We start from the raw sequence: 13,459 nt of genomic DNA on the forward strand, positions 1-13,459 counted from the left end.
GAGCAGCAATAAAGCCTTATCAAAAGTCCAGGGACTTCCATGGAGAACTCGTCGTTTATCAGATTCACATGAAAAAGTGAAAAGGAAACGATTGGCATCTACACACGAGATGGGTACACCATCTTTCAGACGCCATATTTTCTTCATGGTACCAATAAACGCTGCCTTATTAACATTCTTAGTAAGTAGTTTGCCTACCAGAGAGTACAAATCAGAAGCCACTCCATCAAACAAACTCCCACCAAGATCAAATTCTATTTCTTCTTCTTTAGATAAAGCAAACTTAGTGGCAAAACGATTAAGAACCTCATCCATAATTGCTGCCAGCAGATAGAAAGAGAAAAGCACTCTCAGAAAACTTCTTGACCTATCAAAACTTCACTCTAGGTTTGACAACTGTAACAGTATTCAGCTTTGGCTAGCTAAACTCTCACAAGGGGAGAGACTCTTATTTTCCTTTAGTTAGCTGTAGGGATTGCTTAGCCAGCCTTCAAAAGGGTAATAAAAGATATACTTTATCGCATTCCAATTTGGCCATAACACTAATACAAAAATACAAATTCGATTCATAATCGTAAGGGCTTATAAAGTCTAAATGGTTAAATGCAGTCATAGGGCTAAATGTAATCCAAGGCTATAAATTTAGCCTTTCAAAACATTAATTTTTTAAAGAATAGTGTATGGCTAAATTTTTCCATCTTCAACCATAGAAGACTATATTTTAGGGTCCTTCATATTTTATTATTTTGAGAAAAACTATGATACAACACTCATACATTCCACAACTACGTATTATTTAATTTAATTAAACTACTATTTAGAGACAATATTCTATATATGACACGTATATATTGATAACATTTAAAAAGGCTATTTTTTAAAAAAAAATTCCTAACGGCTAGCTTACGTCATCAATGATGTTAGCGTGCCTTTAATATTGGTTGTTGGATATGCATTTGTACGAGATGTTTTGTGTTCTTACCCACACTTGATAATTTTTTTCTTGAAAAGCACATGTATGGAGCCCACAAAAATATTTGGCCTAGGCTAAAGCTGGGCTACAATTGGCCTGGTTGGAGGGCTAAAGGGCTCTCTAAATTTGGCCAAAAAATTTTTTAGCTCACGACTGAAGATGGATTTTGCATTATTTTATGCCTATATTTGGCCTATGGCCCATGACTAGAGATAGCCTAACACCCTCTCTCAATATAGTTTGTATTAAAAATAAAAAAAAGGGAGAAAAAAGAAAAAGGTTTCCAAATCGAACCACCCATCTAATAATGATTTGGCTTCGCTTGGCTTGGCTTCTCCATTCACTTTACCTCAAACCAAACTGAGCCCAATTGATTCGGCTGCTATTTTGGGAGACGAAACCAAATTAAACCAGATCATACCCAATCCCCTCAATTCAATACAAATCGCAACTCTGAAGATAATAATTTTACAATATAGCAACAAGTAAATAATCAAATCAAATTCTGACCACCAAAAACCAAAAACCCCAAAAACTGGGGAACGTCATTTCCAGGCGCTCCCGCAGCCACCGGAGATCGACGGCAATGGCGGCCACCGCGTCTTCAGCCGCAGCCAAACCCCTCCCTTCCTTGGACTTCTCGGCCGATTCTCCGCCACTCAGACTGGTCCTCACCCCGGATCAGTACAAGTACTGCTCTCAGGCACTCAAGTTCTTCAAAGACAAGCTCCAGACTTCTGACCATATCCACCAGGAGTTCGCTCAGCTACAGGTCTTTTTTGCTTGTTGTGTTTTTAATTTTTCACAAAATAAATTCATTAAAATTTCTCATCAATGCTAGGCGAAGAGGATAACATCATCTGATATGAAGAGAAGTTGCACTGTGGCTCTTGATAGTGTCAATTTGAGCAAAAACCGATACACCGATGTCTTACCATGTATGTTTCAATCTGGGTTTTTATTTTTTTATTTTATTTTATTTTTAACATTTCACAGTTTACGTGCTCAAAAATTGGATTTCATAGTTGGGTTTGGTTTTTTGTTGTTGAAAATTCAGTTGACACAAATAGGGTTGTTCTCAACTCCTGTAAGGATTACAGACCTTCAGCAAGGGGCTACATCAATGCCAGCTTAATCTCGGTATAAAAATTATGTTCTCTAGATAAATAATTGTATTTGTGTTTGGAATTAGAAATGATATAGTAGGCGGCTTAGCAACACATTAATGACTGTTCAGTAGTGGTTCTTAACTGTAGACTGGTTCCTCCGAAAGCATTTCCCGGTTTATAGCAACACAAGGTCCACTTCCGCACACCTACGAGGACTTCTGGGAGATGGTACTTGAGCAGCGTTGCCCTGTGGTCATTATGCTTACTCGCTTGGTCGACAATTACAAGGTACTTTCCTTTGTTGAGTTGCAGATAATTGTTCTTGGGCATCTTCTCATTGGAAGATATACAGTTATAGAGACTTTGATTATTATGCAAAACTGGAATAAGCAGCTGTATTCTAGGTTTTACAACCCTTTCTGAAATATCCTACCTACTGATTCTTGAATTTATGTGACATATTTTCTTCATAGCAAAACATTCGTACAAGTGTCAGTTTGTCGTTTTATGCTTTTGATTGTAAAACAACAACTTCATTTCAGATTAGATGGATCAATAATTGTACAAAACTTTACCATTATTATTTTATCCTAATTTCTTAATATTTTCCCATGCATTTGCAGATGGTTAAGTGTGGAGATTATTTTCAGGCTGAAAATGGCCCTAGAGAATTCGGTAATATATGTATAGCCACTAAGTGGCTAAGAACTACTGAAACTTCATTAGAATTGCGCCTTCTGGAGGTGAACTATAAAGAGGTAAGGCATTGCATAATTTGCGTTCTTGTCCAGGATATGAATGTCTGTTAGATGAATAGTAAAGCATATAACTAGAACTTAAGCTTATCAGTTGTCTTATTTCCTTTAGGCCTAAGAATGTTGTGCAATTAATGTCAGAATGATGTAATAGTGCTTGATTGGTTAGAAGAAACAGAGCAAATTCTTTCCTTTAGGCTTGCTTATAACTTTAGTGAGGCATTAGCTTTAAGAATGTTATCAAATTGATGTCAAAATTTTGCAATACTGTGTGCATGCTTATGACTTCATTCACGCATTAGCCTTGAGAATGTCTTGCAATTAATGTCAGAATGATGTAATAGTGTGTGACGGGTTAGAAGAAGAGTAAGATCTTTCTTTTTATTTGATATTAATTCTTAGTCATTCATGAGTTGTTGCATCATTTTTTATCTTTATTACATCGCATTCTGAAGGTTAATAACCAAAAAGAAAAGAGAAGAAGAATAAAAAATAAGATATCTGATCTCCTTGTTTCCAAACATATTTTTTTATATTATTTCCGTCTGGACTCTGTTTTGACTGTCGATGCACGTTTCTGCTTAATAACAACCTGTGAATTATGACATGTTCTCCTTTTCCATAGTGTTTGAGAACAATGATTACTAGATGCGCTAGTTTAAGGCCTTTTATCTTTAGTTGACTGAATTTGAGTTTGGAGTGTATGCGTGAGTCGTTTTGATGGATCTGAATGTGGTAGCAGTATATGGCACTTATTTTGGGCCTTGTGATGTTGTTTTGTATTTATGCATGGCCTTCAGTTGTCTTAAGTTTGGTTTTAGAGATTCTCCTTTCTCTTTTTTTCCCATTTAGAAATTGATTTAAGATGCCTGACCTTTTGTCTCCCGATTCACTTTTACATTCATGTGAAAAGAAAATAAGGCTTCACCTTTTGGTTCTTATCATGTTCCTTACATTGAGCGGTTTTAATATAAGAAGGCATTGGGAGCCTTCTTGTCTTTTAATTGATAATATATGCATACATATGCTTTGATGCAGTCCTGTTGACCTGTAGACTCAGATGTTCATTATTACTTGTTATTGTTGCAGTCAGAGGAACCACCCATGTCTGTATTGCATATTCAGTATCCTGAATGGCCTGACCATGGAGTTCCCGAGGACAGGATTGCTGTCCGTGAAATCTTGAAAAGACTATATGAAGTACCACCAAATCTTGGCCCCATTGTGGTGCACTGCAGGTTAAAACTCTTTTTTATGACTTTCATATATGTCTCAATGATGTTTGGTAAATTATATATACATGTTTGCCTGACACGCTGCTTCTCTTGCTCAGTGCAGGTATTGGGAGAACTGGAACATACTGCACAATTCATAATACAGTCCAAAGAATTCTAGCTGGGGACATGTCTGCGTTAGATCTTGTTGATACAGTAACCACATTTAGGTCTCAGCGAATTGGAATGGTCCAAACACGGGTATCTTCTTCCTTGTTTGTCTAAATATTTACTGGTTTAATTACTCTTTTATTTTATAATTAATACCAACTTTATTTGCTTGAGTTATTCGTTACGTGCAAATTCTTGCAGCTTTCATAGATACACAACATGTCAAAAACATCAGTAAATGCTAAACAAAATGGAAATTATATGAATTACCCGATTCCTATCTCACAGTAATTTTCTGTACAAAATGGAAATTCCCATTGGCCTATAAATATATTGCATGGCAACACCATGGTGGCATCTTTCACCCCAAAAAGATAGATTGCGTAAAGCAGAAAAGAGTAAATGAAAAACTATTTAAAATTGCTTTTTAGGCCCTGTTCGGTAACTCTTTTGTTTATGCCTTTTAGTTAAAGACAGAGAGGCAATGTTTGGGAGGAATAAGGGAGAAATGAAGTAAAACCTTGAAAGAAAAAAATAGTTGAAATTGTTTTTAGTTTTTGGTTTTCATTTTAGGTACCATTCCATTCCATTCCTTCCCTCCTTTTCCTCCCTCTTTTATTCCATTCATTTCCTCCCTATCTTAAACTGAAAAATAAAAACTTGCCAACGAGGGTTGGTTGAGTTGGTAAGGATTGTTATCTTTGCTATCAAGGTCTAGGTTCGAGTCCAGCTGCCGACAATCCCCCTTGGTGGGTAATCTGTAAAAACCAAAAAATGGGCTAAGACCCCCTCTACAAGTCCTCAAAGAGGCCTTGGTATGCCCTAACCCTGGGATAGGGTAGCTCCTCTTCCCCTAAACTTTTTTTCACAAAAAAAAAAAAACTAAAAACTAAAAACAAAATTGTTACCAAATGGCCCCATAGTTTTATCATCTCTCATCTCACTTTCCTCTCAATTTTCCTTTCTCTATTTTTAATTAAAATTAAAAAAAAAACTAAAATGTGATGTCCCTCAGCAAACCGCGTGAGGTGTAACTTGTAAGTGTTGTGAATTAAACCACAATATTTGTTTCATAATTTTCCAACTGTAATTACAATTTTTGTTTGTTTCTTTAATATTTGTATTTCTTAAAATTTTTTGTTAGAAATTTTGGTCTTTGTCAAAATTGTAGTGTTTTAAAATAATATGTTGATGCACCCTTAAAGAAGACCTTGCTCCGCCCCTGAGAGTATGGCTACTAGATACTATGTGGAAAATTATTAGAAAATTGATGAATCTGACACTTGGTACCTGCATCCAGAATGGTGGGAGGAATTGGGAATGAGTGTGGCGAAATACTAAAATAGCCACGCATGTGCGTGTAAATGGAGGGATGTTTGCAATTGGACTGGATTTGTGGACAGAATGAAACACAGTGATGAAATGGGGAGTAATAGAAACACGGTGACCCAAAATTGAATTTGGGGCAAAACAGTGACCTAAAGTGCATTTTACCCTTTTTTAGATGGACTTCACTGAATTCTTCATCATTTTTTATTTCAAGAATCCCATTATTGATTGAATCTGGGCCAATTCATTTGCAAATGATAAATCTACCGGTTTAACACTCAGAAATTCTTCATCATTTTTTATTTCTCTTGTAGACAATTTAGTTTCCTTACACTAATTTTTTGCCAAGTATGCTTTTTGTGTACATGGGTTGTGCCTCCTTGGTGCTTTTGAATAAATCTCATTACTTATGAAAGAAGTATGTAGGGCATTTTCTTGTTGATGCCATAGGCTTTGCTGTTAGTGAGTTTGTTCTGTGATTACTTATGAGGGTTAGTACCTGAGCTGAAGTTACTGACCCAAATTTTTTAAGGGTATTGTTGTGCTTAAAAACTCCGTTGGTTAAAATCTATAAATGATTAAGACAAACCAGAATTTAACAAGAGTTTCATAGAAGTCAATCTAGGAAAAACAATCAGAGTGTTAGAGAATGGCACTTCAATTCTGCTAAATTTTGGAGGTTTTGGTTGGATTTTGAATCTTATCTAAACTGCTTAATCCTAATATTTGATAGAAAATGTCACAAATATTTCAGAGTACTGGTTTGTTTTGTTGTAAATATTTCAGAATACTGTTGTCTGTCTCATTTTGTGCCAACATTTTCTTACAAGAATTGTTCCAACTCTCTCCAATTTGTGGTTCATTAGGAGCAATATTTTTTCTGTTATTCTGCCATCGTTGATGAATTGGAAGACCTCGTCTCAAATGAGCTCAATAGAGGTATTCCCGTTATTACTGTTAAATTCTTGTGTTTTAAAAGAAGAGTGTCCACAGCATGGTTAGAATTGCGTAATAGCTTTTTTGGTCAGCAAGTTTGTAGAACATTTTGACATGTAGCTCTAGTGTTAATCATGAATAAATATGCGCTGCTTTCTGCTATTTTTGTGGCAGCTTGATCAATAACAAAAATGCTCCATAATGCTGGAAGTGCTCGACCTACTTGCTTATTGAAGAACTGTGTGATGCATCATTATTCTGGTGGAACAAATAGTGCTGCTAACAGCTAATTAAGTCTCCCCGAATCATCTGTTCCACGATTTTTTTAACACGAAGGCACCATGGATCTGAATAGTTAGGCATTTCAAAGGTCCTGTTTGCCGCGCCAACAAGTCTACCTGTATGTCTAAATCATATAACACTGATACTCATGAGTTTCTATTCATTGCTAATTGTTATTCCAGGTGAACTTTTTTTTCCTTTCCTTTTTATTTGTTTTTGTTAGTGCAAAGGCCGTTAGGAGGGGCCGGCCATAACACAAGCACCATATGGGTTTTGTGTGATGACAGGGAAGTTTGGTGCAGAATATGGGTTTTGTGAATGTGGATTCCTAATTTGGATGATGAATGTAAGAAGATTTGTATCTATCTTCTTAAGCATGGAAGGAGTTAAAAATTATGTTTTTGTATCTTGTTTTTATTTGTCTTTTTGCCTAACCCGCTTTACGTATTAGAATTAGAAATTAAGGGTTGGTTACTCCTCATTTGGCTTTATTTTAAAAAAATTAGGGTCTAATTATTAGGGTTTCCTATATTAAGAGTATTTTAGAATTATTATTATTATTATTATTATTATTATGAGATTAGTTGTAAGAGAATTGGACTTTTTAACATGTGAACTCAATTCGGTTGAAAATATTGATGGGAAAATTTTCTAATTCTCTTTGTTCTAGTTCATACTCTCTCCCTTTCGTTGTAATAGTGTTTTAGACTTGTAGACAGATAATTGCTTAACCATGAAGAAGACATAAATAGAGGTGGAGTGTAATTAGGGATTTGATAAAGCTTGTCCTCGTTTTGCTTTAGGCTCCCAGTATTTTGACCATCTAAATCCATTCGGTTGATAGACTCGTAACAGTTGGCTCACTCCTTGCTAAATAACATGGACTTGCTTAGATTAGCTTCACCTTCACAAATTGCGTACGCATTTTGTTAACAAGTTTTCGAAACATCTAAACGCGGTTATACTTGAGCATCAGAAACTAAACCCAGAGTTCTAGATCGAACTCAATTCTCAGACATCCGAAAACATCAAGATCATGCGTGCCCACAATTTGATGCATCTACTTCGGCATCCGAAACTCAAAATTTGAATCATCCCTCACCAATACTTGTCATTTTATAAAATATAAACTTATAAGTCAAAAACTCTGATCCGCTATTTAGTGTGCGACGTTATGAAAATGATTTCTTGGGTTGATGAACATGAAAGAGAGAACTCCAATTGAATTCAATACATGAAATTTGAAATTATGATCACTTTTAACAAAGTCAGTGTCGCTAAACCAAATGATTATTTGCAAGTACAAAAATTTTGACTCTATAAATTGTTATAGATTGTAAGAAAACAAAATTTGTTATGCGAGTCTGAATGTCTTGGTCTTGGAGAATGCACAAGATCATCAAAGAGAGACTCAATTTTCACACATGAAGTATGTCTAGTATGAGGAGAAACGTGTGAAACTGAGATAACACTCTTTCGCTATCTCTAACGAATCACGATATACTATGCGTAACAATTTGTGATTGACCAATATTATTCCCGTTTCACACAAATTTTTCTGCTAGTATAAGACCCAAAGTACTTTTCATTTAGTTGCTGCAGCTTATGCAGATCTTGACCACACTTTAGACTCTAGCAGGATCCCACTTGATATTGTCCGTAAAACTTACTTAACTTGTTGGCTGTGGTAAGCTTTTTGTTTTGATAGAAGTCAAAGAGTGGCACCATTTTCGGACGAGAAATTGTCTGAGTCTTGCACAATCTTTAAGACCTTGCATCTATTTACACGTTTCCATATAAAAAATTATATGCTTTATCCATATCTATATACACAAGTAACAACGGATGGAATTATAGAAGGAATACCATTCATAATTATTACAATATGACCAAAGTTTCAACATCATGTCTAGCCTTAATTCCTGATAAAATTGCACAGAAAGTGACATTTTCATCACACACAAAATATGCATATACCTATACAATATTATATAGCAGTATAGAAATCATTTTATTATTGTTTGTAAGCAATTTTACCAAGCACCACCATCCTATTTTTGTTTTTGTGTTCTGGGAGATTCTACCTTGAAACAGTTTTTTTTTTTTTCTCTCTCTTTCTCTTTACATGACTCTCAATGTCGGAAAAAATTAACTATACATTTGACTCAATATATACCCGTGACTTGCAAGTTTTATTCGTAGTGATGTTCTATGTGCTTTTAAGAGGATAAAAGCAACATTTTTCTTGTGTGGCTAAGTTTGACTCATTTCCTGAGATGGGAAAAAAAAAAAGCCCCAAAGAATTTTTCCTAAAGTCGTTTGATCTTCAAAGGTACGCACTTGACTTGGTCTTACTGAAAACAATGGCAAGACATCATTTATAATTTGCAAATCAAGACATGCACTATACAATACCATTACAATGCATGTGGGCCATGATCTGAAAATGGCATCATAAAAACATTGAAAAGATGGACGGTCTAGATTTATTTGATGAAAGTGATACACATAAGGGGACACACATTATGTGCTCAGACCAGAAGAATCCAAATGTAAAACTTCACGTCCATCATTTTCAAAGAACCCTACATCTCATGACTCCTCAGTTGACCCGACAAGAGCTAATCATAAAGCTACAAGGAAGTCCTGCAACTGATTTTGGATTTAATCAAAGACAAAGCATAGCATAGCATTGCTTACAAGAAAGCATGGGTCTCATAATTAAATGCTGAAAACTACATCTTCTTTGGTCGCATTTGTGTAAACCCCGAAAAAAAAAAGTCCTTTCTTTAGCTTGACATATATGTCCTTGTCCTTGACCTTATTTGCAAGAAATTTCTGGTGTTCATATGGCTACCAAGACCAAGAATGTTAGAATCTATAATGAAGTTTGGCAATTGTCAATGTATGTGAATGTCAAGATAAATACGTTGATTGGACAAGAATAGCAATGACGTATAGTATTGGTTGAAGGCACAAACTGATTAGGCTAGTGTTCTCAATCGAAAAATTGTTTTCAAATTTAACAATCTACTTCAATCAAAAAAGTTATAATTATAGGAGTACTTTACAATCACGGTTACGATAGGAATGAATAACTTCTAAAAGGGGATCAAAATAGTCGTTAGCATCTTATGAACGACGGTTGTTGAATAAATAAAAATTAATAAATACATTGTTTGTGTGTTTTGGTCGAGTAGGCTGTATGAAAATGATTTGGAATTTCTTTGGTGCCAATCACACGTCCTGCAGAATTCATTCTAGCTTGGTTTGATTAATTTCTAACTGATTAGGAATATATAACATTTATCTTAAGCGTGATGAGTCTTTGATGGAAGACCTTACGGTTGGACAAATGTTGAATAGGCATGATGGGCATAGTTGCATGTAATCTACGTGTCACTTGTTGAGTATGAGGTAATTTGACTATGTATGGTATTGGTTCATTTGTTAATGCACTGACCTACATGATTGAGTACTTGTAGTTTTATTGGACTAAGGACATTTAAGATTTCCTTTTAAGCATTTTGTTTACCCTTACTTATTTTATATCCATAGGTACCAACAAGTTGTTTAATTTTCTAGCACCTATATAGTTTTCTCATCCAGTCGTATGTCCCTCTTAGATTATTATTTTTTATCTCTCCAACTCTCTCTTTCGATAGAGGTATGGCACTTGGAATTTGTGCGTTTTTATGGCTTAAACTATTATTACAAGATTTGGGTTTTGCACCTCATCAACTGATGAAGTTATTTTGTGGTAACCAAGATGCTCATGATATTGCTCATAATCCTGTGCAACATGATAAGACGAAACATGTTGAGGCTGACAGGTTCTTTATTAAGGAGAAGTTGGAGGATAAAATTGTTGAAGTGCTCGTAATCAGGATGTAAGACCAATTGGCTGATATACTTACAAGGGCTGTATCGAGTCATGTTTTTCGAAGTTCTTAGAAAACTTGGGCATAAGTGATATCTATGCACCAACTTAAGGGGAGTGTTGACTTTTATATTATATTTTATGTAATTCCTTATAATATTAGGTTTCCTAATATAGTCTTGTAAAAGTGCTGCTATTTCCACCCACTTGTCTTATTTTCGCACCCACTTTATCTTCCCACTCACCATATAAATTTTAAAAAACACAATCCTATTTTCCACCCACCAATATTCCTAAAATACCCTTTTAATTATTACCTCATTTCTCTCTCCTTTATTCTTTCTACTCATGTCTTTTCTCTCGCTGACAGCCCACACATCTCTCTCATTTTTGCTCTATCTTATTTTTCATCTCTCACACTCCATCTCTCTCTCTCTTTCTGTGTGCCTCTCATGTTTACTATACAAACTAAAACAGTTTTTTGCTGTAATTTTTATTTTTATTTTTGTAAATATGGATTCTGTGAATATAATCGTATTTATCCTCTTAGCTTTCTACAATTGTAAAAAACTTTTTCTCCAAAGTTATCCAAGGACCAGAAATCTATTGAACTTCGCAATAAAAAAATATAAAACACCCATTCTTAACACATGGGAATGTGAAAGAGTACAATGCCAAACAGATAAGGGAAAAACAACAGTACTCGCCCAATTCACGTCTCACCCTTGAATTTGTTAAAAGACCAAGTTCAATCATCATCAGATGCAATTGTTTCTCTAGTTATAATAGTAGACCTTATAATATATATGAACTGTTGTATGCGAGAAATTTTTCTTAAGTCCTTTTAAGTCATTTTACAATAGGGTTAAATTTGTCTTTAAAAGTTTAAAGATAAGGTGGGTGAGAAAATAGGACAGGTGGGTGGAAATAGCAGCACTCGTCTTGTAATTGTTTCATCTGATAGTGTGATTAGGATTGTAATCCTACGTGTATATATATTCCTCTTTGTGAGATGAATAACGCACAACAATATTTAATGTAGGTCGAAATATGGGTCAATTATAGTGGGAAAAATGAATTAAAATAAAGTTGCTCAAAGTTGGAAGAAAATCGTGCAAGAGAGGAAAATTCCAATTAAATGTCAATTGTGGCGCTAGGAAAAGAAGGAAGGCGTATCATTGGGATTTTCAGACTGATTGAGGAAGTTTGAAATAATTATGATTTTGTCAAGATTTGGATTTAATTTAATATTTTTAAGAATAAATTATCTATTAGGATATTATTTTCCTAATATGATTTTAGCAAGGATTTTTATTATTTTCTTGTTAGCTAAATTTAGGATTATTCTAGAACCTAGGGTTTCTTTGTTTTCTATTTAAGTCAAATCATGGCGTTGTATTTGTCAATTTATCTATCTTATTATCAATAAAATACCTTTGAGTTTTACTCAATTTTCTGGTAGACTCCAGTTTATTGGTGGATTCATACATTGTTACTTTAGGGTTATTGTTCGATCTCTCTATTCTCTTATATCTTGCTGCGTCATTAAACCAAATATTATTCTTTTCTACAACAGCTCCTTAACATTAGGCCAAAAATTATGATATAAATTGGTTTGGATTGGACCAGGAGCTTTCATAGCGCCGATACTTCTAATAGCATACTCAATTTAGAGTCTAAACCAGTCTTTAATGTCTGCTATATACCTGACGAGTGTGGTTCCTTTTCTTTTTGTGATTAGCTTGAGCCTAGAAAAATCTGGCATACACAAAACATCTAAAGAAAAAATTCTTTCACACGAGGAGGCCTAACAAAACTTTCCCCTAGTTCCAACAAAAGATCTTCATTAACAGCTATCTTTAATTATCAGTGTTGGTTTGAGTAAGGTTCTTCAAGATATTCTTATTAATACACATAAGGGTGTCTATTTACTTAGCCAAAATGGACAACCCAAAAGAATAGACTTGAGTGAAGTAACTCAGAGCAAACATAGACATACAATTAAAAAACCAAGCCAATAAAAGAGATGAAGGAGTGATAGGATCGAACATGTCTATGCGAGAGACCGAATTGATGTGCAGAATAAAAGATTAAGGATTAGATTGATTAATTTGAAAGTTGAAACAATGACTTTTGAAAAGTTTATTGGCCATTCATAATTAAAATATGAAACAAAACATAAAGTTGTAGTAAAAAGTTAATAATAAAAAAAACAAAAGAAATTTTAGAAAACCCCTACTTGAGGTGAGAATCAGACTGAATTGGACCGAATCGATTCTATTTGAAGTGAGAATCAAACCAAATCAGACCGTGTCCACTCCTACTTGCAGGCAGGGGGGTTCGAAACCCTTCCTTTCCCAACCACCTACTGTGCCTTATCCAATCCACTGCAGATGAGTTTGTGAATATAGCTATGACATGTAATATTTATAAGGTCTTTAAAATTTCTGCAAGCTAATATTATCTAGGATAAATTTCCATATAAAAAAAAATTCCCTAAGAATAAATTTAGGCATATGTTTAATATTATTTATTATTTTATTATGGAGTTGTATTTTTTTGTTTGTTATATATTATGGAGTTGTATTATTATTCACTATTGAGTTTTAATATTGTCCATTATATGTGATACTATGTGGTACTAAGTTACTAAGTTACTCCTATATTTTATCTTTGTTTTTTCGGTCAAGCTCATATATTTTATCATATGTATCAAGTGTAATATATTGTAGTAAATTATTATAACTAAAAAATTATGGTGTGTTTAATTTTCTTTTACTAATTATTACATATTTTCTAAAGTCACAGTG

General features: G+C 34.3%; 1 protein-coding gene across 2 annotated transcripts; it reads left to right on the top strand.

The window, feature by feature from the left end:
• On the top strand, window positions 1,147-7,171 carry LOC18768001 (protein-tyrosine-phosphatase PTP1). 2 transcript variants are annotated; one of them, XM_007201456.2, is made up of 9 exons: window positions 1,156-1,745; window positions 1,815-1,911; window positions 2,031-2,113; window positions 2,230-2,370; window positions 2,706-2,840; window positions 3,927-4,075; window positions 4,171-4,312; window positions 6,418-6,490; window positions 6,662-7,171. In XM_007201456.2, the coding sequence occupies exons 1-9, from the start codon at window positions 1,560-1,562 to the stop codon at window positions 6,664-6,666; spliced, it is 1,011 nt and encodes a 336-aa protein (XP_007201518.2). In that variant the 5' UTR covers window positions 1,156-1,559; the 3' UTR covers window positions 6,667-7,171. The 2 variants fall into 2 exon arrangements, 1 of the variants encoding a protein (XP_007201518.2); XR_002273003.1 differs by lacking the exon at window positions 6,662-7,171 and having other exon boundaries at window positions 1,147-1,745; window positions 4,176-4,312.

Source organism: Prunus persica, chromosome G8 (genome assembly GCF_000346465.2).
Source record: "Prunus persica cultivar Lovell chromosome G8, Prunus_persica_NCBIv2, whole genome shotgun sequence".
NCBI classification, from domain to species: domain Eukaryota; kingdom Viridiplantae; phylum Streptophyta; class Magnoliopsida; order Rosales; family Rosaceae; genus Prunus; species Prunus persica.